Genomic DNA, 27,707 nt, shown 5'->3' with positions numbered 1-27,707 from the left:
CCGATATAGTGCTCAAGACGACAGAAAGGATTCAGCAGGTCAGGAGCAGTCTTCAGACTGCTTAGAGTCGGCAAAAAAGCTATGTCGATAAGCGTCGATCAGACCTAGAGTTCCAGGTCGGGGATATGGTTCTCCTGAAAGTGTCGCCATGGAAGGGCGTTATCCGATTCAGAAAACGGGGCAAATTGGGCCCCAGGTACATTGGACCATTCAGGGTTATAGCCCGGGTAGCCAAGGTGGCGTATAGGCTAGATCTGCCAACCGAACTCAGTCAGATACACAACACTTTCCATGTTTCTCAGCTGCGAAAGTGCCTGGTGGATGACTCCGCAGTAGTGCCCTTGGAGGACATTCAGGTTGATGACAGCCTGAATTACATCGAGCGGCCTGTGGCAATCCTCGACCGGAAGTCAAAGGATTTGAGGAACAGGAGAGTGGAGCTCATGAAGGTGGAATGGCAGCACCGGAAGGGCTCGAAATGGACTTGGGAGTCGGTGGACGAGATGATGGAACATTACCCAGAGCTGTTTCAGGAACGAGCAACAGACTTCGAGGACGAATTCTAAAATAAGTGGGGGAGATTTGTAGCACCTAGGTCTTGGTACATATTTCTTTCTAAGTAATTTTCATTTTTGGCCTAGGACTCGGCGTGTTGAAGGACCAACTCGCCAAGTAGAAGCGGGACGGGACGCGGGATTTAAGTGATGGACTCGACAAGTAGACCCTGTCTGGACAAAAACCCTAATCCGAGGGTTTGCACCGTATTTAAACAATGTTATGTCGGCCACAACGTCCCTTATGCTCCCAGAACACCTCTCATTGAAACACTAGCCATTATTGAAACAATCTAAGCCTTGTCGGTGGATTTTGGTGCTTGTGGTCTTAAGAAGGAAGGAGAAAAGCTTGAGGAAGCAAGTAAAGACCAAGGGAACCCGATTTTGTGCACCTTCTACAGTTCATTGAAGGTAAAAAGCTATAACCTTGCTCTTTCATTTGTTATATCCCTTTTTGGGGAGGTTTAGGGCTTTTATAAGCCATTTTTGATGGCCAACCATGATTGCAAACATGGTTGGAGGTTAGAGCTTCTGAATCACGTCATTAAGGGAGTCACAAGGCAGTTGGGGACTGCTTTTGCACCCATGAAAGGTCCCATGCATCTTAAGAGCTTGTTTTATGTCTTTTTGAGGTCAAAGTCCCATGCAAGCACTTAAAGTTTTTAACATTACAATCTAGATCGATTGTAGAAGCTTGGATCTATCTTTTGATCAAAGGTTGTACATCAGAAATCGAGGATTTAGAGTATGGACGTGACCGACTCGGCGAGTCCGTTCCTGGGACTCGAGGAGTCCAGGGTTTTGAGTCCCATATCTGTTGAAGGTCAAAAGAACTCAGTTGAGTGTTAGAAGGGTTTTAACCGGACAAAAAGAGTGACCCAATGCATTGGACGTAATTTTAGACCTGAAGTTCATGGGACTCAACGAGTACTAGAACAGACTCGGCGAGTCCAAGGCAATCTTCTTAAGATTGAAGATGAACTCAACGAGTTGTTCGTGCAACTCGGCGAGTCGAGGACATGACTTTTTCATCAGATGAAGGTGGACTCGACGAGTGTTCATACAACTCAGCGAGTCAGATGAGTTTCATGTGATGTTCATACAAGAAAGGAACTCGTCAAGTCAATGCCAAACTCGACGAGTCGAGACGTGGATAAGGACGAGTAAAGGATTAGGGACTCGACGATTTGATGGCCTAACTCGGCGAGTCGGGTCAACTTGAAGTTGAATTTGACTGGACTTGGACTAACACTATTTAGGGTTGCACATGTTGGGTGTTGACTTGAAGGCTGTCGTGTAGGAATCAAGGAGTCGAAGTGAGTCGACTTGTGTAACGAGGCTAATTCAAACACTGCACGACATTGAGGTGAGTTACCTTCCAGTAGGGGTGGGTCTAAGGCCACAATGCCAGCCCATGAAAAAGGGGTATTTAGAAGATGACTGTCTTTGCAATAATTATCTTGGTCTGGTTATGTGTTTTGGTCATGAGATTTAACTTTATGACACGTTATGTGTGTAATAGGGATTAGCTTCCATGACAGTGGTCCTTAGGACCTAGGGGTAGGTCAGTACCCGGATATGCCTGACTGTATGCTTATATCTGTGATTGCATGCTAGTGGTAGGGGGTGAAATAGTCCCTAGTTACCGGTTGAAAGATACCGATGGCAGTTATCGGGTGAATGATATCAATGATGATTATCGGTTGAAAGATATCGATGATGGTTACTGGTTGAAAGATACCGATGAAGGTTACCGGTTGAAAGATACCGATGATATTGTATGGTATGTGGTATGATGGGGGAACTCACTAAGCTTTGTGCTTACAGTTTTGGTTTTGGTTTCATGTACCTCTTCGTCGAAGGGGAAGGAGGCGGCGGTGTAGCAGCGCATCACACACACACATGGTTTCCGCATTAAGTTTCTGGGATCGTACTCTGATTTTCATTACTTTTGATGTCATGGTTTGAGACACAACATTATGATTTTGTAAGATGTTGTTTTATCGAGAATGTTTTGGTAAAATATTTATTAAACATACTAATTCAAAAATGAAATTTTCGGGCTTGAATTTTGGGATGTTACAGCCTCCCTTGTCCTCACAGTGCCGAACTCGAACCCTAACCCATTACATGTATCTTGAGCTCACTTTGAGCATTTTGGTGTTGTTTTAGTGATTTTGAAGAGAAATGAGCTTGAAGAAGGAGAAAGGACTTGAAGAGAGCTTGTAGATCCAAAAGTTTGACATCTTTTCTAAATCATTTGAAGTATCAAGCTCCAACCTTGACCATTGAATGCTTAGATGTAGTTTTGGGATGTTTTATGTCACATTTTGGTCCTATATTTGAGATCCTTTGAGTTTTCGAATAATTTGTCCAAAAGAGCTATCATTTTGAGCTCTTGGAAGCATTTAGAACCATAAAAATTGGATCTTGATGGTTTTAGCCCTAACCATGTAAGTGATAGATGGCCATAAAGTGAGCTTATGGACTTAATGGGTGTCTTAATCCCCATCCATGCATGCAAAAGCATAAAGTTCATAACTTTATGGTTAAGGACGTTGTTAGGAGCCTGGATCTATGTTATGGGCGATGGGACTTAATGGATTAAGTCAAAAGAAGGAATTTAGGGTGACTGACAGGAACGTTGGGCGTACCACCTAGTACGTTGCGCATTCCGGGTCAGCTTCCCGCTCCTGGTCAGGACCAGCATACGTCGGGCGTACGTGCCAGGTACGCCGTGCGTATGCATGCAGAGTGATTAATGTGGTTTTGGGCCTTTGGAGATTGGGCCTAAATTTGTTGGGCCTCATGACCCACTATGGAGTAAGGCCTTTGGGCCCAGGACTGGAATTTATGGTATTGGGCCTTTTGGGCCTTATTGAGCTTTAAAGCTTAAAGGAATGGACTTGGGCCTTAAATTGATTATGTGTTGGACCTTAAGGGAAAAGGCCCGTTAGGGCAAGGACTAGGAGATCTTGCCTTGGGACATGAATTAGAAGTTGGGCCATAAAGGAGTCATATTTAGACCCAATAACTAATTAAGGGACGTATTATGCTTTAGAGAGAGGAGTCCTTAGCCAAATGGAGGAGTACGATTTCGGCATGCAGAGTTGAGGTGAGTTACCTTCCCGGTATAAGTAGGTCGAAGGAACCAATGTCAGCCCACTAGTAGTTGTTTACTATAGAGATGATTGTCTTTGTGATAATTGTCTGGTATGCTACTATCTGTTGAGATTTATATATCTGTATGCTATGTTATTATGTGGTAGTGGTAGGGGTGAATTAGACCCCGTAACCGTTCGAAAGAGACCGAAGGGGTAGGCCAACACCTAGATATGCTAGGCAGTATGTGATTTATGTGATTATATGCTAGGATATTATATGGTAGTGGTAGGGGTGAAATAGACCTCATAGGTTGAAAGATACCAAATGGGTAGGCCAGCACCCGAATATGCTAGGCAGTTACCGGTTGAAAGAGACCGAAGAGGTAGGCCAACACTCGGATATGCTAGGCAGTTATTGGTTGAAAGAGACCGAATGAGTAGGCCAACACCCGGATTAGGCAGTTACCTGTTGAAAGAGACCGAAGAGGTAGGTCAACACCCTAATATGTCAGGCATTTACCGGTTGAAAGAGACCAAAGGGTAGGCCAACACCCGAATATACTAGGCAATATGTTTATTGTATGGTATGTAGTATGATGGGGGAACTCACTAAGCTTCGTGCTTACGGTTTTCTGTTTTGGTTTCAGGTACTTCATCTTCGAAAGGAAAGGAGCCGACATGATCGCAGCACATCATACTATGATTTTTCACACATGAGATCTTTGGGAGTTGTACTCTGATGTTGATTTCTTATGACACTTTTTGGATATTGATTTTGATTATGACATGTGATGACACTATTGATATTTTTAGACTACTGACTTTTATAATTACGTAATTAAAAATAAAATTTTTGGTCATGAATTTTGGGATGTTACATCGGCACCATATCAACTGCTACATAACAAAACTGACACGTCACATAAGCAAAAGAACATAAACGTCTATAGATTGTAACTTGGTAACCTACTAAAATGTACAAAAGGGTTAACCAGTCTTTTGTGTCATATATATATATATATATATATATATATATATATATATATATATATATATATATATATATATATATATATATATAGAGAGAGAGAGAGAGAGAGAGAGAGAGGTTGTGTCGTTTTATATATATATATATATATAAAAGGGCCAAATTAAATGTTGTTTTTCTTTAAAAAAATCAAGATAAATCTTTTAGGACGGGCCGCACTAGTGAAGGCCTTCGCTAAAAGTTTAATCCATATCACATTCACATAGAGCCCATGATAAACTCTATAGCCAAGAAGCCTTCTTCTTCGATTCTCCAACTGAGCTTTCATTGACAAAACCATCTAAAATGGCGTTTTATCTTGTGATAATTTGGATACATAATTAGTTTGTAGTTTGATATCAATGAATCATAGGGCAAAATAATGTAGAGCTATTAAAGAATCACAACGTATTATTACCCAAAAGTTAATAGTACTAGCTACAATGGTACATGCAGTTAATTTTTGTGATACATATTAAGGTATCAAAATGGAAGAAGGAAATCGCACTATCGTAGTAATGAAAAGATGAACACAGTAGGTAAGGTATGTTTAGTTCATACTAGTAGTGGATGACAGATGCCAATATGCCATTATAGTAGTAGATATGATAGCAAATGTTGTCTTGTCTGGTCCCCTTAAGCCATCAAACTCATACACATTATGATTTTCTCTACTTATTTCTCATCTTCTATTAAGAGTTATTTAATACATGGACCCCATTCTATTTCAATTGTATCACAACTTCTACCATGCATGTGAGCATTTTCAGTTTCAAAAAGTGCATGCACTGAGTTAACTCAAATCGACTCATGAGACTCAAGTACCTTGCCATGCCTTCCAGACAAAACCAGTTCATGCATAAATGAGATTTAAGGAAAGGTCAAACTTCATTGTACTATCGAAGCTCGAAAGTCTGAGAGAGAATCATCAACACTAGTACACTGTCAGGAATCTATTTTCCTTAACACATTTAGTATCATCCGTTGCTTTCTTACCCTCTTTTTTGACCACCTATTTCTGTCCGAATTCCTACCACCTTATTTAAATTTACACCCACTCAATTAAACATAGTCGATCGTACAGTAATAACAGTAATTCTTCAATGTTCATATGGACCTTTCTTCATTCTTATATAAGATTCAAGTTCTAAGCTTTTGGGATTTGCGATTCTTTCGTTTTCCATGTGGGTATAGTGTCATAATCGGTATGTACATGTCCACTTTCTTGGGCCAAAGTGCAATAAATTTTTGAAAGAATGTGGTCGATAAGTTTGTTTGTATATATGTTCTGAATGTGTAATGCATTTGCAGCTATGAACAAGAAAGCGTTTATGAAGATGCGGGGGTTCATGTGCCAGTCACCGGAGGGGACAGCGTCGTGCATGATACCCGACTGCCGCCCGGTGATTGTGTCACGGAGGTCGGCTGATCGGACGTTGGTTGAACATGCGAGGTTGTTGAGTAATACCAAGTACATTCGACTTGCAGAGCGTCGTGGGTTTGTTGTTCCGGCGAGGAGATCGGCATCGGCTGCTGACTCTGTTTTGTCAGCGGCGAGAGACGACCGCCATGATCGGGTGAAGTTGGACCAAAATGCCCACCCTTTATCGACGGCCAACCAGGTCTTTCAGGTAGGTTTTTATTTAAATTAGATTAATTTGTGAATAAATAAAAATAAAGTAAATTACAAATTTACACCTATGGTTTACACAAAGTTTTAAGTTCAGACCAAAATTTGAAATTGTCCCAATGTCACTCTTAAGTTTGTATTTTTTTTTTTTCATATAAACCTAATGACAAGCTTGGGATGATATGAAACTTTGGACTATATTTTATAATTTCTGGTAAAATATAGGGACCGAATTTGTAATATACTGAAAAAGTAAGAGCAAACTACAGCCTTGGTCCCTGTTTTGGAAAATTGATACAATCTAAGTTTCAAAATTTATCACGATATCGGATCTTTTGGTTGTTATAGTTGCTCACAGTTTTAAAATATCATTTTACCTCCATTTTTTTATATTTACAATTTAACTTAATATGGACCCTATATATTTATCTGTATATCTCTCTCTATATATAAAATTTGAATTTATAAAATATAGTTTTGGTTCCCGTAATTTACATCTTCTACAAGTTTAGTCCTACTTCTGAAAAGTTGATGCTAATTATCTTTATAATTGAAAAATTACCAACTTTGTCCCTTAATAACCAGTTTTTGTCCATATCCATCCGTTAAATACATGTATAATGACAAAATTACAATATTTTTTTGTCCTTTTGCAATTTTGATTTTTTATTATATTAAACTTTTATTTATTATTAAATAAATGGCCCACCTACTCCATCTTGAAAGTACCTGGGACACCGGCTCCACCATTATCGTTGAAGATAAAGATGAAAGAGGGGAAAGTAGTAGGAATTGCAAGCAAGCGGTGGTGGATCCAGACCGAAAGTCAATTGGGGTCTGCTAGTGGGAGCGTTTACTTTTCTAGCAAATTTGAGTCGTTTCCAGTGTTTACCAACGACTATAGCGGTTTCAAGCAACATCAAGCAATTTTCAGTGACTATGAGTAGTTTACAAGCGACTGGAAAGCGTATTCTAGCGAGTATGTGGTTGTCTCTGGGTTGTTTTCTTAGTAAAGGTGTGCACACTGGTAGCTAGGCTAGGCTAAAAAGGGAAGAATTTGTTATTTCTTGGTGCAAGAGATGTCAATATTTTTGTGATGTGTGGACCAATTACTTATCTAATAACTATAGACGCAAATAAATTATATGTGTAATAGGTTTATCCCGTCCAAGTGATGTCATACACCCCACTACCCAAAGTGTGGCTCCGCCACTACAGGCAATAAAGAGAGAGATAGGGGAGAGAGTTATTGGAGTTGAAAGCAATAGAGAAAGATGGGAGATAAAGGGTCAGAGAAGGAGATGGAGGAGAAGAAACTGATGGTGGATGAGATGGTTGATCATATACTTGATGCAAGTGAGTGAGATTAATGGTGGAGGAAGTGAATGGTGCCATATTTGGTGTAGACAAGAGAGATCCATGGTGGAGGTGGCCAATAACCGGCTAAGGGATTTAAACTGACGAATTTTTGCAACCATGAGGACTATTAGCATTAATTTTATAAAACTAGAACTAAACCAGCAAGAAAGCGTAAACCACAGGGACCAAAATTGTAATTTACTCTAAATATGATACAGTACACACCTTGTGGTTTAATTAACAGTTGTACTTAACTGAGAAGAATATTATGTTTGTAGGTGGTGGTGATGAGGGTTTCCATTCACTGTCATGGGTGTGCTGGTAAAGTCAAGAAACATTTATCAAATATGGAAGGTACAATTACTTTTCTACCCTTATCGTCACAATAACAATGAATACTCTTTCTATAGTATAAAATTATTTGGATTAATCCTTAACGCATGAATATATGTTACAAAAGGTATATATCTACAACTGTGTAAAATTACCAAAATGCCTTTATTTGAACTAAGTATTAATGACTATTATTAAAACTGATTTATATTATAGAATATTGTTTGTTATAAACTTATAATATAGGGACAAATTAATTATTTAATATTATAATTTAGACATTATTTAATTTAAAAAGTATATATAAATATACACTATTACTTATTCACCCATTTTATCTCTACGAATAATTAAACACTTTGAAAATGAATACAGGTGTGACGTCGTTTAGCATTGATCTGGAGAGCAAGAGGGTAACGGTGATGGGACACGTGTCGCCAGTGGCTGTATTGGAAAGCATATCAAAGGTGAAGAAAGCTGAGTTTTGGCCTTGCTGATACCCAAAAGTTAAATGCATTGTATTTTGTATTCCATGTTTTTTTTTTATTTGGTTAGATATTTATTTATGTAATGGAATTATATGGTTATACTTTTATAAGTTAGCGTAATGAAATAGAGTTTTTATGATTTACATAGTGATATTTTAATTATTATAAATTTTTAGTTATAAAGACACACAAGCTTTAAATTTTGTCAGAAAAATTATCTTAAAACACTTTTTGTGTTTTTTTACTATAATTATCATAAGTTTTAGTTTATCATAAATAAAATTCACAAATGGTCCATGAGCTTTGTTGTATACTGCAAATTTGGTAAAGGGTAAAATAGTCTTTTCATAAAAATCTAACAGCTAAAAAATTAGATTTAACGGTAGAATGACCATTCATGGAATTTTGCAAACCACATGTACCAATGGCATCATGTTTTTCATAAAAGTCCTCAAAATGAAATATTTTGCAAACCATATGGACTAATTATGAATATCTCTCTCTCTCTCTCTATCTCTCTCTCTCTCTCTCTCTCTCTCTATATATATATATATATATATATATATATATATATATATATATATATATATATATATATATATATATATGTGTGTGTGTGTGTGTGTGTGTGTGTGCAAAAGCTCAACAAAGAACTATTTTAAACCATAGAACCAATGAACCATTATATTTTCAAGATTTAGATCTTATTATTTATAAAAAAATAATATATAAATTCATACCTTTTTATCTTATTTCCATTGATATCAAATTTGATAATTTTTTTTACTTGTTTTATCTATTCGGATTCAAATTATGAATCTGCATTATATATTATTAATTTGTATAAATTCACTGTATGAATCTGCATAAATTCATAGTTTGAATCTGCATAGATTCACAGTGCACAGATTTTACAGGGTGAATCTGTACAGATTCACAATGTGAATCTGAACAAATTCACAGTATGAATCTGAACATATCAATTTTTTTAATCAAGTTTGATATCAACGGATAGAGGATAAAAAGTTATGAATATTCATATTTTTAGTTCTTTTTTTATGAAAATTTTACTATAAAAGTTTAGAAAAGATTGGTTCTTTGGTTCTAAGGTTTAAAATGATTCATTGTTGAACCCAACCATATATATATATACATATATATGCATTGTGACAACCTGAAGATTCCTAGAGCAAACTAAGTCAAAACTTCACCCAGGTATTAGTAGATTCACAACGCACTTGATGCAATGGAACATTAAAAACCAAGAAAGACCATACTTATACAAGTTTATATATATACACTTTGAAAGCCAAGTTATAATGAACCTTTGAAAAACAAATGAAGTCAACAAGCCTTAAGGAGTCAAAAGGAATCAACACAAGTCAATATGATAAGTTTAAAAACATGTCATTATATACTTATAATGAACCTTTGAAAAACAAATGAAGTCAACAAGCCTTAAGGAGTCAAAAGGAATCAACACGTCAATATGATAAGTTTAAAAACATGTTATTGTATATTACTTAAGGATTTTGATTTTTAGAAACTTGGAACCCTATCAGACCGTAATCATATGCTTTTAGATTGATAGATCCGAAATCCCTTCATGAGAAAAGCCTAGAACCGAAAACACATTTAAGGCCCATTAAAGATCCAAAAACACTTGCTTTTAGGAGATTAGATCCGAAAACCCTTTGGTGTTTTCTTCTAGGTCCAAAAACACCCCTCTTCTAGAAGACCTTGGCCGAAAACTCTTTTCTCTTAGACTTATAATCCGAAAACTATTTTCCCTTTGACTTTAGGAACGAAAACCCTTTTCTTTAGGCCCATTAAGGGTGAAAACTCACTTCCTAGAAGATATTAAGTCCAAAAACCCCTTTTATTATTCATAGTTTCATCCGAAAACACTCCTAAATATCTCATATCTTATCCTAATTTAGCATATCATGGTGATAGGATTCAGATACCAACGAAAACTTCACATCACCTCCTCATATTACTTCCTATTTAGGGTATAAAAAATTAAGATACTTATTCATTCGTCACTTCCAGAGAACGAAAACCCTCACAAAATCCTCTCAATATATCAAACCTCATTTCTCTCAGACTCAAGTTCAAATAACTCAAGATTTACAATTTCCAGAGAGCTTCCTTCTTCAAGTTACTTCCTTAGCATCATTGTAAGTTCTTCCATCAAGTGTTTATTCAACACTTTAGCTATTAGTTCACATATTTACACATTAATATGTGTATAAATCCATTAGGATTATGACATCCTTCTTGTATACTAACTTGAAGTCACTATTTTAGCTCGTTATCTAAACCGCGACCACACATAAGGTGAGTTCATACCCATACACTTTTTATAACTTTTTCCATGTTTTAAGAGGGAGGGGGGAACAAGTAAAACACGAGGAAAATTGTGTTAATATACAAACCATTGTTTATGTTTTCTTAAATTTTATGTATCTATTACGTGAAAACATCAAATATGCGAAACAACGTTATTACCAAATTTACAAACGTCTACATGCAAAACATGCTCAAATGAGACGGTTATCATTTTCGACGAAACATATATTTTTAAACTATAATAGGTATAGTTTCAAAAACATTCACATTATTTTACCCTTTCGGGGCAAAGAAACAATTATAAAAAATATGATTATTTTTATATTTTATAACTATTACGAAAGAGATAAGAATTTTATATACAAACGATTTCATTGAAAAAATACGTAAACTCGTTGGAAATTTGTGAGACATTGTCTTCGTCGTACCTATCAAGATATACATGGAAGTCCTGTTTTATAACCCAGATCTCCCTCCAGAGAGTGTGATACTTGTGTATAGATCTATAAAGGATTCATGATCCCGCACCCTGGCTAATAGCTACAGCTAAACCGGCAGGTTATGGGTGACAAATATCAAACAGTTCGACGCTTGAAGAACGCCACGGTAGGCAAATCATTTGTTAGCACGGTTATGAAAACTCACATGATAAACGATAATACATTATTTTACGTGAAATTAACAATACACTTATTTTTATGCGAAAACACATCTCTTCAAACGGTTTTATAAACGAATAAAAGTACATGTCATTAACTTAAGTATGGTAATATACTTACACTTATTGGTCTTGGAGTAATTAAGACTACAATTCAGCTTTAAGTATGGTAATATACTTATATTTTTCAGTCTTGGGGTAATTAAGACTCAATTCAGCTTTAAGTATGGTAATATACTTACACTTTTCGGTCTTGGAGTAATTAAGACTACAATTCAGCTTTAAGTATGGTAATATACTTACACTTTTCGGTCTTGGAGTAATTAAGACTACAATTCAGTTTTATGGAAAAATATAGGATTTTTAGGGATAAACACAATTACGTTACAAGAAAACAATTCACAGTTCAGTTTATAGTTACAGTTCACTTACATTTTCAAAGAACAAAGAACATACTTTTACATACCAAATGCTTATGAACTCACCAACTTAATTGTTGACACGTTTTCAAAACTACTTGTAGTCTCAGGAAAATAGTAGACATGTACACACACAGGGTCTGTCACGCCCCCAAACTGGAACAGCGGAAACGTTTGGGGGCGGAGGACGTCATGTACAATATCATAAATATTGCATAATAGTAAATAAGCAACATCATCCATTGTATCTAAAATATAGGTAATACATGTGTGTTCTGTGTATTGTTTATAAGACACCAAAAACCTATAACAAAATAAAAGCAGAGTCTTGAATAAGCTTCGTCTTCTCAAAAACCTGGGCAAGTGTATATGTCTACTGGTTCCTTGAGAATACAAGTTATTTTGAAAAGAGAGTATCAACATTTAAGTTGGTGCGTTCATAAGCATTTAGTATTTGATGTTTGTATTTGTTCCATGAAAATGATAGTATGTTCCCCAGAAAATCCTATATTTTCTCTATTTAAATGAAAAGCAGTCTTAGGCCTTTAGACCAAAATGTTTGTATGTTATTGTACTTTGAAATAGTGTGAGTGTGTGTTTTCCATAAATATATCTTTTCTTTGATAGAAAATAGTGTACTACACTCGTATGAACTCCATAGTGTAATACTTTTGGAAAATAATGATAGGTAGCCATATTACCTAAAATAAAACCACTGAAGTAACGTTTGTTTTGTAAATCGAATTGTTTAGTTAATGCTTAATATGAATGAGATTATAACCATGCTTAATCGACTAGTATTCTATATGACGTTTTTCAGGCGTCGAAAAGTTATGACATTTGTCACCCATAGACCTGCCGGTCCCAACTGTAGCTAACAGCCAAGGTGCAAGATTGTTAGTCCCGTATAGATATATACACAAATTCACGCTCTCCCTCCAGGAGACTCTGGTTATAAAACATGACTTAGCAAGGATCTTACTAAGTACGATGAAGTAGTATCTCACATTCTAGTATTAAATAGTGTTCTCGTAATGAAAAGTAGTGTATACTTATGTATTGATTCATGTATTGTATTATTGAACTAGATAATAGTGTGAATGGATCTCAAAACTATACCTATTATCGTTTCCAAATGTTTTGTTTGTACTGAACTAATTGACAATGTTATTGAAATAAGTTTAATACTCATATATATATATATATATATATATATATATATATATATATATATATTCATGGCATGTATACTTAAGGTTTAACTGACAGTTGGACATGTGATCCTACCCTAAGCCCACAACCAAACAAGGAACAGGAGTCAACGCAAGAGCAATAGTCCTAAGTCTGTTAAATCCTAATTATACATAAAGATATATATGAATATGGTTTGATAAAAACTACAATTTAAGAGTTTGAAAATAGTTTTTATAAGAGCATTAATATCATAAAAATGGTTTGTAATCGCATGTAAGTGTTAACACAAATATATTGTGTTCTACTTGTATTATCCCCTAAAAGCATTTAAAAATGGTAAAACACAAGGGTATGAACTCAGATTATGTGAGTGTTCGAGTGATGAAACGGTGTAATAGAATAATTTCCACAAGTTAAATACCATAACAAACCGAGTCCTAATAGCATTTCACGCAATATATATATATATATATATATATATATATATATATATATATATATATATATATATATATATATATATATATATATAATATTAGCGAATATGGTGATAAACATGACATGGAATAGCCTAAGATGTAAGAATCACTTACAAATGGAAGGATTAGAAGTGAACCATGAAACTGCTAGGAGTTTTCGGTCAGCTGGGCATTTTCGGTCAGTTGAAAGAGTGAAGTGTTCTTGGTGTTCTTAGTGAAACCAAGAGGATCAAGGTGTTTTTGGTTGGGTTTTAAGGAGTTTGGATGATGATTGCTTGATGGTATGAAGAACACTTGAGGAACTTGGTATGATCCTATGAAGATTTAAGCGATCTTCGGATGATAGTTTAGAGAGAATGGTTAGTTTTCGGTTGTGACTTTGAGAGGGAAAAGAGGTGTTTTCGTCTAGAAAGAGTAAGAATGAAGTGTTGATTTCGGTATACTAATGTATATGGCCGAAATCATGATAGGACACTTACATTGGGAATGACAAAGCACTTAAAATCTTGTGCCAATGGATAGGACTGAGATCAGTCGGAAATGGTTTGCAGTCCGAGATAATGGCCATGCGAGGGTTTTCAGTCGAAAAGAGTTTTCGGTCCGAAGACGTAGCCTCACAGGTTTGCGGCCGAGAACTCGATTTCACTTATGCGAGGGTTTTTGGTGGGAAGGCTCCTATGCGAGGCTTCTCAGTTTTAGTGTCCTTTTAATTCAAATTTTTACAACACTTAATATAATAGGTTTTTGCATAACAAGACTTAATAATTTAACTTAATAAATTAACAAAACAACAAGTTTGACCTTTATTAGATATGTTTGACATTTGTTGACTTTGGTTGACTTTTACAAGATTGAAAAATGAAGGGTCACATCATCCCCCCGTTAAAGGGAATTTCATCCCGAAATTAAGTCTAAAGTGATACACATGGACTAGGGAAAAAGGTGTGGGTACTTTTGTTTCATTTGATCTTCCTGCTCCCAAGTGAATTCAGGTCCCCGCTTGGCATTCCAGCGAACCTTTACTATGGGTATACAGCTTTGTTTGGTTTGCTTGACTTCCTTATCCATGATTTCTACTGGCTCTTCCACGAAGTTGAGGCTCTCATTGATCTGGATTTCATCGAGTGGAATTACAAGAGTCTCATCGGATAGACACTTCTTTAGGTTGGATACGTGGAAGGTAGGGTGTACGTTGGTAAGTTCTTGGGCTAGTTTGAGTTTGTAAGCTACTGGGCCGATTATAGCGATAATCTCGAAAGGCCCAGTGTACCTTTGATTTAGTTTGCTACGCTTTCCAAAGCGTATCATGCCCTTCCAGGGTGAGACCTTCAATAGCACGCGGTCACCAACCTGGAACTCCAAGGGTTTTCGTCTTTTTTCTACGTAGATCTTATGTCTGTCTTTAGAGGCTTTAAATCGTTCACAAATCTGAACAATCTTTTCAGTCGTATCTCGGATGATTTTTGGGACAGTGAGAGTGATGTTAGGAACTTGTCCTTACCTAGCTATGTGTCACCCACTTCAGCCCAGCACAGAGGGTATCTGCACTTCCGGCCATAGAGGGCTTCGAATGGAGCAACTTTGATACTAGTATGGTTGTTGTTCTTGTATGAAAATGTAACATCCCAAGTTCAGGAATATAAGTCCAGGGTGCTATGTGTAAATAAAGGAGTATACTCGACGAGTAAGTGTCTTAACTCGTCGAGTCGAAGCGGGTGTTGGGCACGTGTTAAGTGATCTGACTCACCGAGTCGGCGGCGGGACTCGACGAGTCAGTGTTGGGAAGAGAAAACCCTAAATTTTAGGGTTTAGACCCTTTTTAAAGGGTCTTATTTCCTCACCTCAACCTCTTTGTTACCCCTTGAGAGTCAGTAAACCCTAAATCGTGTAAACCTCCATTGTTGAGTGATTTGAAGCATTGTGTAACATCCGGATTCCCAGGTATTATTTTTATTCTTTTATTTTTTGGGTGATGTGAGGAGTCTCAGCGAGTTAGAGTTTAAACTCGCCGAGTAGGATCGCGGTTTTGCATGCGGGTTCGCGTCTGGACTCGGCGAGTCCACGCTGTTTAATGAAACCCTAATTTCCAGGGTTTGAGACCTATTTAAAGGGGCTTATGGCCGTCATTTGTGGCCACCAACCCCAGAGAGAAACCCTAAAGAGATCTTGAGCGTTTTGGGAGAGAGAGGAGGCCATTGTTAACATTTGAAGCATTGTTTGGCAACACAAAGGAGGTTATACCTAAGAGGAGGCAAGGGAGGTGGACATCCTTCGAATTTGGAGCTCAGAGCATCACTTTGGAGGTAATATTTTGGCTCCCTTTATGTTGTTATGATGAACATGGGGGTTTAGGGTTTCTTGACCCCTTTTGTTGGTTAGATTTGATGTCCATTTCGTCCCTATTTGTGATGAGGCTTGAAATGGGATCCATAGAGGTCCAAGGAAGCTTTATTCCTTAAGCTTTATGAGGATTCATGGGAGTTTTAACCAAGGGATATGAAATATGGGGCTAAAACATCATATATGAGCAAATAGATGTTGTTTGAGCATCAAGTTTTGGACTTTACGTGATTATCAGGCTTGGCGAGGCCAGATCTATGATTGTATGGAACAGATCTGAGCTCAGAAGAGGTTTTAAGTTTATGCATGGCATGAACTCGCCGAGTCTGAAGAACAGACTCGGCGAGTAGTATGAATTTTGCCCGTAATCACTTAGTGAGTGGTCTGGTCGAGTTGAGGGAACGACTCAGTGAGTCAGGGTGAGTCGGGGGGGGGGGGGGACTGAGTCAAGCCGGAACTCGTCGAGTTGTTATTGAGACTCAGCGAGTTGAGTCGTGGTGGCCCCGCGTTTCATGCCAGGTGGAACTCGTCGAGTCAGGGAGGTACTCGGCGTGTCAAGAGAGGATCCAAGAGAGTCAGTGGACACGTGTAGACTCGCCGAGTCGCCCTAGTGCACTCGCCGAGTCCGGTCAAAGTTGACCGTTGACCTTGTTGACTTTTAGGGTTAAGTACAGTTGTATTTATGAGTGTATTACTTTGTGTGATTAGACGGAGGCTATATCACATTGATTTCGAGTCAGATACTTACCGAGACATCGAGGTGAGTCTTCTCACTATACTTTACCTAGAGTGGTATGTTGTGTAGACCAGAGGGTCTTATGTGATATGTATGAGATTATGTGCTATGTGTTATGTGTATATTGTATGTTGTTATAGACCGGACCGAAGGGTCCAACGATACAGACCGGGCCGGAGGGCCCAACGAGCTATGACCGGACCAAAGGGTCCAACGAGCTACGGGACGGGAGATTCCCGTTGAGACATATCGACCGGAGGGTCGTATTATAGCCTCGAGTGGCATATGTGTTGTATGCAGTATTTTTGGGGGACTCACTAAGCAATTATGCTTACAGTTGTTGTGTGATGTGTTTCAGGTACCAGTGATGAGCGCGGGAAGGCGCTGGCATGATCCGTACACACTTGAGGAGTTTATGTTTTGGATTCTAAGGAGATGTCTTTGTGATAAATACATTTGAAACAATATGTTGATGTTATTTTGTGAAAAATGATTGTTTTGAAAATGAAAATTTTGTTTTAAAAATTCACGTTGTTACAAGTTGGTATCAGAGCCTTGGTTTGAGGGATTCGGATGCATCTTCGGGCGTATCTGAACTCAAACTGAGGAATTGAGGAGAATTTTTATAATAAAATAAAATTTTTGAAAATAGTAACAGAGTTTTGAGACAAACAGAGCAGAGCCGTGTGTACGATCAGCCAGCGCCCGAACGACGAATTCCCCAAAAGTACCATTACTCTATGTGTTATAAGATATGTTATATTATGCATGCTAGAGTAGGCTAAGTATACATATTAGGACTAGAGTGGCCTGATTTGTGATGTCTTAGCCTAGGAGTTTTCTACTACTGAGATGCTTTGAGGGCGAGTGATAGCAGTTAGGAGCTCATGAGAATAGAGTACTTGTAATCCAAGATCCAAGGAGGAGGACTTAAAGTGAATGCTGGTGCGGTGTGGTCAGTGGTATTGGGCCCGTACTACTGAAGACACCGGATCAGTGGGCATTTCAAGTAAGAATCTTTTGGACGACGGAGGAAAAGTAAGGTTGCGTCATCGAGTATGAGCATGTTCGATCGAATCTCTGATAATTTTTGTTGTATTTCAGAGACATCATGGTTGGGACTCGACACACACCTGAGACCAGTGGTGTCAGCGACGAGGAGATCCATCGGATGATTCATGAGGAGGTGGCTGCTACCATCCGGGCTGAGATTCCTGAGATGTTTGGGGACATCAAGACCACATTGATCGAGACTTTTGATGAGCGGTACGCAGCGTTGACTGTGGCTGTTGCAGCTGCAACTACTGCTGCTGTTGCTGCTGCTAGACCTCAGGGAGGTGACTCGTTGTTGTTTAGAGAGTTCAGCAACACATAGCCACCAGAGTTCGACGGGATGCAGGACCCGATTGACGCTATGAGGTGGATCTCTGACTTCGAGGGATGTTTCTATACGTGCTCTTGTCCAGATCACTTGAGGGTTCGGTTCGCCTTGAACCAGCTCCGCCTGGGAGCGAAGGATTGGTGGAAGTTCGTGAGGGTGAACTTTACTTTGGCTGAGATTTCTAAGGTGACCTGGGAGAGGTTCACCACTATGTTCCGAGAGGAGTATGTACCCCCGGTAAAGAGGGAACGGTTGATCCAGGAGTTCTTGACCCTCAAGCAGGGTACTAATTCAGTGACAGTCATCACCAGGAAGTTCCATGAGAGGGCGATGTTTTGCCCTGAGCAAGTGTCGACTGAGCAGGCTCGTATGAGCCGTTATCTGGGTGTTCTGAGGAGAGATATTCAGGAGTTCGTGGCGAACTCGACTTACCGGACATTTGCTGAGCTCCAGGCAAATGCCCGGAAGAGGGAGATCGAGCTGGAGACTCAGGCCAGGGAGGAGGCCGAGTCTCAGAGGATAGATCGGCGGCCGGCCCAGTCTCAGCCGGCAGCCAAGCGGGCTAGACCTGCTGATTCGAGATCTGGGGGCGCGAAGGGCCACACTTGTGGGAAGTGCGGTAAGAGCCATGAGGGGTCGTGTAGGGCTGGGGTATGTTACAAGTGTGGGAAGGAGGAGCATATCGCGAGGGAATGCCCTAAGGGATTCTCGGTTTGCTTTCATTGCAACCAGACCGGCCATCGAAAGGCCGAGTGCCCGCAGCTTCTTCAGGGATCCGCGCCTGCTGCTAGGGTTACCGAGGCTCGGCCAGTGAAGGCCGAGGCCCCGAGGGCTCGTGGGAGATCGTTTCAGTTGACCGCGGAGGAGGTCCGCGTAGCGCCCGATGTTGTGGCTGGTATGTGTTTTCTTTTCATCTTTTATTTGAGTTGAGATTTTATGCTTATATGATCATATGCATAGGTAATTTTCTTCTGAATTCTGTGCCTGCTTTGGTGTTATTTGACTCGGGTGCGAGTCGGTCGTTTGTTTCCATAGCATTTAGTCAGCATATTGGTACCCGTTGAGAAGCATTGGATCGGCCTCTGCGAGTTTCCATAGCTGATGAGCGAGCTGTGTATGCTTCGGATGTGATTCGAGGATGTGTCCTTGAGATCTTCGGTGTGGAGTTTCCGATAGATCTGGTCCCGATCGCAATGGGGGACGTGTGTGTGATAGTGGGTATGGATTGGATGAGCCGTTATGGAGCTGTGATAGACTGCAAGCGTCAATTGGTGACGATTCGAGACCCTAGTGGGGGAGTTCTTACGATGTACGGCGAGGGTACGCGTTTGGGGTCATCATTTTTTTCGGCCGCTAGAGCGAGACAGAGTCTACAGCAGGGCTGTGGGGGTGTTGTGGCATATGTGATGGATGCGAGGGTTGATATTGAGAGATTGAAGTCAGTTGATGAGGTCCCGATAGTGCGTGAGTTTCCGGATGTGTTTCCAGAGGACTTGTCGGGTGTACCTCCGGAGAGGCAGGTAGAGTTCGGTATTAAGTTGGTTCCAGGAGTTGCGCCTATCGCTAATGCGCCGTATCGCCTTGCGCCTCCGAAGATGCAGGAGTTGTCCTCGCAGCTTCAAGAACCGCTGGGGAAGGGGCTTATCAGGCCGAGCAGTTCGCCTTGTGGAGCGCATATCCTTTTTGTCAAGAAGAAGGAGGGCTCGCTCCGGATGTGCATCGATTATCATGAACTAAATAAGCTAACGCTCAAGAACCGTTACCCATTGGCAAGGATTGATGATTTGTTCGATCAGTTGCAGGGAGCATCTTGGTTCTCCAAGATCGATTTGAGGTATGGGTATCATCAGGTGAGGGTGTGGGAGGAGGACGTATAGAAGATAGCCTTCCGGACTCGTTATGGGCATTACGAATTCGTGGTGATGCCTTTCGGACTCAACAATGCACCAGCGATGTTCATGGATCTCATGAACAGGGTGTGCAGACCAATGTTGGACCGCTCGGTGATCGTGTTCATCGACGACATTCTGGTGTATTCGAGATCCAAAGAGCAGCATGAGGAACATTTGAGGGAGATCCTCTGAGTTCTAAGATCGGAGAGGCTTTATGCCAAGTTCTCCAAATGTGAGTTCTGGTTACGAGAGGTCCAGTTTTTGGGGCATCTCGTTAACTAGAAGGGGATTTTAGTCGACCCGGCCAAGATTGGGGCGGTTATGAGGTGGGAGGTGCCGAGATCACCCACCGAGATCAGGAGTTTTCTGGGATTGGCTGACTATTATCGGAGATTTATTAAGGATTTATCCAAGATAGTTGTGCCCCTCACCAAGTTGACCCGGAAGGGTGTTGTGTTTTCTTGGGGTCCGGAGCAGCAGACCTCGTTCGGGACATTTCGCAGGAAGGTATGCGAAGCCCCAGTGTTAGCCCTTCCGGAAGGGATGGAGGAATTTGTGGTTTATTATGACGCATCGATATCCAGATTGGGAGCGGTGCTTATGCAGAAGGGGCATGTGATAGCATATGCATCGAGGCACCTTAAGCCTTATGAGTCGAGATATCCCACTCATGATTTGGAGCTAGGAGCGGTAGTGTTCGCTCTCAAGATCTGGCGACACTACCTGTTCGGGGTTCGATGTACGATATACACGGACAACAAGAGCTTGAAGTATTTGATGGATCAGCCCAACCTAAATATGCGTCAGAGGAGGTGGTTGGACGTGGTCAAGTATTATGATTGTGAGATCCTGTACCACCCTGACAAGGCTAATGTTTTAGCCGATGCACTGAGCCGTAGGGTGAAGAGCGCCCCATTGCGAGATGTATGTTTGAGATTGACGGTGATGACCCCGATTTTGGATGCTATTCGAGGGGCCCAGACTGAGGCTGTGCAGCCTGAGAGCCAGAAGAGGGAACGAGTTGTCGGGTTGGTATCGGAGTTCGTTACCGATAGCCGGGGGATTATGACATTTCAGGGTCGGATTTGGGTACCGTCCGTGGGCAGGATGCGTACCATTTTTGATGGAGGAGGCTCATCGATCGAAATTCTCGATCCATCCCGGGGCCACTAAGATGTTTTTGGACCTGAAAATGGATTATCGATGGCCCTGTATGAAGAGGGATGTCGCATGGTTTGTAGAGAGATGCTTGACATGTCGCAGGGTTAAGGCCGAGCATCAGCATCCACATGGTAAGTTGCAGCCATTAGAGATTCCCGAGTGGAAATGGGAACAGATTACCATGGACTTCATCATCAAATTGCCAAGAATCGTGAGGGGTGTCGATGCAATTTGGGTGATTGTGGATAGGTTGACAAAGAGTGCTCACTTCCTGGCCATCAGTGAGAGCTCTTCTGCAGAGAAGTTGGCGGAGATGAACATGAGAGAGGTGGTATCGCGGCATGGAGTGCCGATTTCGATTGTCTCAAATCGAGATGTATGTTTCACTTCCAGATTCTGGAAGAAGTTTCATGAGGAATTGGGTACGAAACTGCATTTTAGTACTGCGTACCACCCACAGACCGACGGGCAGAGTGAGCAGACGATTCAGACGCTCGAGGACATGCTCCGAGCATGTGTGTTGGATTTCGGCGGAAGTTGGGACACGTATTTGCCCTTGGCAGATTTCTCTTACGGTAGAGTCATTTTGTTGTAAAAGTCGAAGTGGCTATGTCTTTGTAATATTCGCATTTTAGTTATTTTACTAAGTCATTTATATGCGAAACCTTAATGTTTAGACTTAGTATATTTATTGTACACTCAGGTTCCCTATAAATAGGGACTGAGGTTAGAAGTAGAGGATAACTTTTTGCAACTCAAATATCCTTCTGCTTATTTCGTGTAATCAGTATTTCTCAATAAAAGATCTGATTAATATTTACTCTTCGTGTTCTTATTACTCAATCACTCAATTCATAATTGCATTCATAATCTCGATAACAATTCTCTTTAATTGGTATCAGAGCAGGATTCAAATTGCAACGATCTGATTTTCGTGTTAGAATCATTTGCTTTTTGAGTTGTAACTTTACTCAAAATTTTCCGCGCATTTTGGTTTTGAAAATCAAATTTGATCTTCAGATTTGAATTGATTCTGTCTTTGAATTGTTTAGTCAAGTAATCGATCAGTGATTTGTGATCAATTCAATTGATCAATTCTCAATTTCATCAAGTTTTTCAAGCTTTCTGAAAATTTATGTGTTCATCAATGGCGAACTTCAACATGAATACAATGACTTCCTTCTCTCACTTGCTTGATTCCTCAACCAAAATTCCGATGTTAATTACAGAATACTATGATCAGTGGGTTGATAGAATGGAAGATTACTTAAATGGAATTGATGAAGAACTTTGGAATTGTATCGATGGAACAATGCAAGCTCCTGCTAATGTTCAACCAATTGGTCCATCTACTGCATCTGCTGAAGTTGTTGATCAAGAAAAACGGTTGAAGAATAATGAAAAGAGGTGCATGAGGGAACTAAGAGGTGCTCTTCCTCCTGTGGTTTATAATTACATTCGTAGTTGTAAAACAGCAAAGGAGATCTGGAACACTCTAAAATAGAAGTATCAAGGTAGCGAAAAGACGAAGATCAACTCTGTGAAGCAATGTCTAGTTGAACTGAAGGAATTCAGACAAAAGGATTCTGAAACTCTTGAAAATTACTATGATCGTCTAAATGAGCTTATGTTTCATTGCAATATGTATGGAATCACTAGGTCTCTCATGGAGTTCAATTTAACTTTCATTATGGGTCTTCGCAAGGAATGGCGAAGTGTGAGCATGATGATTAAGAATCAACAAAGCTTTGATACAACTCATTTGAATGATCTCTACAATCAACTGAAAACACATGAAAGTGAAGTTTCAAAGGTATCTGAAGTTGATGTGAATGAAAAAAATGATTCAGATAATGAAGGATTTTTGATGAATTCGGATGATGAAGCTGTGGCATTCTACTCAAACAATAGAGTTAAGAAATTTTTCAAGAAGCCATTTAATCCAAAAGGAAAGGCTACTGATGCAAAGAGTGGAGTCACAAAAACTGGAGGAGAGGAGAGGAAGAAAATGGAGAAAGCTGAGGAAAAATCAAAAGATGCGAAAGAAGTGAAGAAGCTGAAGGGTGACTCAGGAATTTACTGTCACTACTGCAATGGTGCGAATCACTTCGCAGCCGATTGCATGTTGTGAAAGAAAGAAGAAAAGAAGGAGAATGTTAAAGATGAAGCATACTATTCTGAAAAGATTGAAGAGATACGTGCTAAGACCAAAGGAGTGTCTTTGGTTGCGAAAGGTGAAACTGATGATGAAGAGAGTGGTACGTATCAGATCTGGTCTTCAGGATCTGATGACGAGGAAATGAGGCATCCCACACATGGAGCCATGTTCGCAAGGTTTGAAGATTGTGAAGAGCAAATTTCAGGGAGGTGCTTCGTATCCAAATCCACGGACAAATCACCCATGACCACCAACATACGTCTTATACTTGAATCTTTTAATATTCCTTTATCTGCTTATGATGTTGAACTCACTTCATTTGATGATACTGTGGCTTATTTTGATTCTGTAATTGTGTCTGCTAGTACTGAAGCTCAAAAATTAAATATGCAACTAGGAGAGACACGAAGAGAATTAGAAATAAAAAGAAGCAGAGTAGACAAACTTGAATTACAGCTCAAAAATGTAGATTGTGATAGGAATAATCTTACAAATGATGTTAGGTTGTTGCTAGCACAAAGGAACATATATTGTAATTCTGCCAAAAGATTGTATGCAAAATTAACTGCTTTACATCATTCTTCTGACATTAGCAAAGAACAACATAGGAAACTTTTACCTTTTCTTGAGTATGAACATGAAAAAGTTGATGTTGTTTCTTATGATTGCGAATGTACAATTGCTTAATTTGACAAAATACCTTATGATAGATATCCATATGGTATTGTCAAAATTGATGAATTTCTGAATGCTGATGAGTTGGTTAACATTGTCAATGAAAGTTTGACAAAGAGTGAACAAGTGAAAATCTTAAAGAAAACAGAAACTTCATCTCTTGCATCTCAATTCAATTATGTTGATATTGATGACAATTCAGATAATGTGAGTGAAATCAGTGAGATAGAAGAGGAAGAAGAGGTTGATTGTTCTAAATTGTCAATCATTAATATCACATCTAAGATCAAAGGTAAAGAAATAATAGTTGATTCGATAGTTAAGGATGAAATTGATAAACCTTCTACTTCGCAACATTGTAACTTTGAGAATGTGGAGGTTGAAAGCTGGAAAACTGATGAAACTGAGGAAAACAATAAAGGTGTGAAGGATTCACCTAAGACACCTCCAAGATTTGTTGTGAATCAAGTGTTTGATAATACAAAAGAATTTGACAAAATTCTAAATGAAAAAGGTGCACATTATTTGGAAACCAACACAGTGGTCTATCCAAATTTTAAATGTACAGATGACATAATTTTTCCAAATCAAGTTTTTGTCACAACTGGAAATGTTGAGAACATTAAACCTGAATTCATCAAAATGATTGAAAATGATAATCAAAAGTCATCAACCGCAGGGTTCTTTTCAAATCAAAATACCGAAGAAAACAATTTAACAAAAAATTCTTATGTTTTTCAAGAGAAAAAGTCATCACAAAAATGGGTGGTTAAAGGTGAAAATTCAAACAAAGTTTTTGAAAAAATTGAGAAATCAAAGGCTGAAGTAAAATTAAATTCTCATGAATTTAAATTGATGGTTGGAAATTATTCAACAGAAAATAATGTTTCAAAAAGAAAAGCAAGAAAAACAATTTTCTGGCAAGTTGTGTCTAATGATAAGCCAAAAGTTGAAAACGAACAATTTTTGAAACCAAAATCATCAAACTTTCAAAGCAAAAACAAACAAAAAGATACAAGTTTTAACAGACCAATAAATTCTGTTGATAAAATTCCATTTGTTCGCAAATATGACAACAATCGAACAATTGAGAGTTCGCAAAAATTTGTGAATCAACAAAAGTTTCGAAATGTTGGTAAATTCATGAATACTTCATTACCTTTGAACAATTTTAACAAAACTAAAGTGAAATTTTCACCAAAACAACCAAATTTTCCAAATCCTTCAAATTCACAACCAACCAAAGTTTCATATTCAAAAGGAAAATCTGATGTCCATACAATCAATCGTTGGCTTGAAGGAAAAGGCAGAAAATATCAAAGTGCGAAGTTTTCAGAGCAACAAATCAAGAATGCATTTGACAAGTTCGCAAATAATTCTTCCACTACTATTTCATCATCTCATCATTCGCAAGTTCCAGTTCAAAAACGGAAACCAGTTATCAAAAATGCGAATGTTGTGAAGGATAAGATTACAATCAATTGAACTCCAAAACTATTGAACGACTATATTTCAATATCTGGATCTGATGATGTTGATATAATGAATTCTGTCACAAACAAAGTGAAAATATGGTTTTTAAATTCAAAGAATTTGTTTCATTCTACTAATGATGGACCCAACAAGTCTTGGGTTCCTAAATTTTTCCAATAAATGTAGGTGATGTCTGACGAACAATATGATACGAAATGGTATATTGATAGTGGTTGCTCTCGTCATATGACTGGAAGAAAGGAAAACTTGTGAGATTATAGAAGCTTGGAAAATGCTGGAGTAGTCAAATTTGGGAATAATCACAAGTGTCAAGTGAAAGGCTATGGGAAAGTCACAAATGGACAATTCACTGTGAACATAGTTGCTTATGTTGAAGGACTTCAACATAATTTGATAAGTGTGTCACAACTTGTTGTTGGTACTGGAAACCAAGTTGTATTTAATGAAGAAGTAAGTATCATTTCAAATGCGAAATCAAATGAAGTACTTCTCAAATCCAAAAGATATGGTGATATGTTTACACTGGACATCAAACCAATTGTGGGAAAACCTGCTGTATGTTTACTATCAAAAGCATCTAATGATGTTAGCTGGCTTTGGCATAGAAGATTGTCACACTTGAACATTCGCAATATTAACAAACTTGTCACTGAAGATTTAGTTCGAGGGTTACCTATACTAAAATTTGACAATGATTCTTTGTGTGCAGCTTGCGAACAAGGAAAACAACATAGAAAAGGTCATCCGATTGTGATCGATTCAAAAATCATAGAACCATTGGAACTTCTTCACATTGACTTATGTGGACCGTCGACTGTTGCTACAATAAATAAAAAGTGGTACATTTTGGTTATTGTAGATGATTTTTCTCGATTCACATGGGTATTTTTTCTCAGGTTAAAATCTGAAGTTGCTCAGATGATGATTGATTTTATCAAAAAGATTGAGCTTAGTCTGAAAAAGAATGTTCGCAAAATTAAAAGTGATAATGGTTCTGAGTTTAAAAATCAAATTCTTGATTCTTTTCTCACAAGCAAAGGCATTTCGCATAATTTCTCATCACCATATACTCCACAACCAAATGGAGTTGTTGAAAGAAGAAATCGATCTCTATGCTAAGCAGCCAGAACCATGTTAACATATGCGAATCTTCCTCAATATCTGTGGGCTAAAGCAGTTTCAACTACATGTTTTACTCAGAATCGATCATTCATTCATCGAAGATTCAATATTACTCCATATGAAATAATCAATAATAGGAAACCTAATGTCAAATTCTTTCATGTTTTTGGTTGCAGGTGTTTTCTCATGAATCTCAAAGACAATTTGTCCAAGTTTTAAGCTAAAGCTGATGAAGGCATATTCTTAGGATATTCGCACAATTTAGTGGCATATAGAGTGCTCAATAGAAGAACAAGAAAATTTGAAGAAACTTTCAATTTAACATTTGATGATTACTATCTTAAACAAATGGATAGTAAATTTGAAAATAAATCAATACTTGTTGATTCAAATACTCAAATTGATAATTCTGAAATAAATGATTTTGATTATGACTTAATTTTCGGAACTCCTGACAGGGCAATTGATGCGGAAAATAATGCTCCTGATAATCAAACATCAGAATCTTCAAAACATACTGATGATTCTACAATTACTACAACGTCAACATCTTGCGAAAGTGTGCCTGATGTTCGTATGGAGGGGGAGCATACGATCAATAATGTAGACAATCAGCCAACTTTCGAGGGGGAGAATGAAAATAGGAATCATCAAGTTGAGGGGGAGCATTCGCAAAATCAACAAGAATATCAAGTTGAGGGGGAGCATTCGCATAATCAACAGGAACATCATTTTGAGGGGGAGCATCAAGATGAATATCATGTTGAGGGGGAGCATGATGAAACACAGATAATTAATTTTTCCGTTGCAGGATTTGAAAATGAAGATATATATGAAGATGCACCGTTGGAATTTGATCCTAATTTTCCACCACTTGAGAAATGGACAAGAAATCATCCAAAAGATCAGGTAATTGGTAATCCACAAGATGGTGTGTTGACAAGAGCTCAAATTCGTGCGAAAAGTGAGGTACTGAATGCGAACCAAGAACTATGTATGTTTAATGTCTTTATTTCGAAAATAAAGCCAAAGACAGTAAAGGATGCTATGGAACACTCAGATTGGGTTGTTGCTATGCAATCTGAACTGGCTGAATTTGAACGAAACAAGGTTTGTAGATTAATTTCTAAACCTTCTGATGTTTCAATTGT

The 27,707-nt window shown here is 38.6% G+C and overlaps 1 protein-coding gene across 1 annotated transcript; it reads left to right on the top strand.

Annotated features, from left to right (window-relative positions):
• Positions 1–5,468: 5,468 nt before the first annotated feature.
• Positions 5,469–8,636, top strand: LOC111908226 (uncharacterized). The gene is made up of 4 exons (XM_052765282.1): positions 5,469–5,890; positions 5,997–6,316; positions 7,953–8,028; positions 8,383–8,636. Exons 1-4 carry the CDS (start codon positions 5,797–5,799, stop codon positions 8,502–8,504), a joined length of 612 nt encoding a protein of 203 aa, XP_052621242.1. The 5' UTR covers positions 5,469–5,796; the 3' UTR covers positions 8,505–8,636.
• Positions 8,637–27,707: the final 19,071 nt, after the last annotated feature.

This window comes from Lactuca sativa, chromosome 7 (genome assembly GCF_002870075.4).
Source record: "Lactuca sativa cultivar Salinas chromosome 7, Lsat_Salinas_v11, whole genome shotgun sequence".
Taxonomy (NCBI): Eukaryota; Viridiplantae; Streptophyta; class Magnoliopsida; order Asterales; family Asteraceae; genus Lactuca; species Lactuca sativa.
This window is presented reverse-complemented; position numbering and strand designations above follow the sequence as displayed.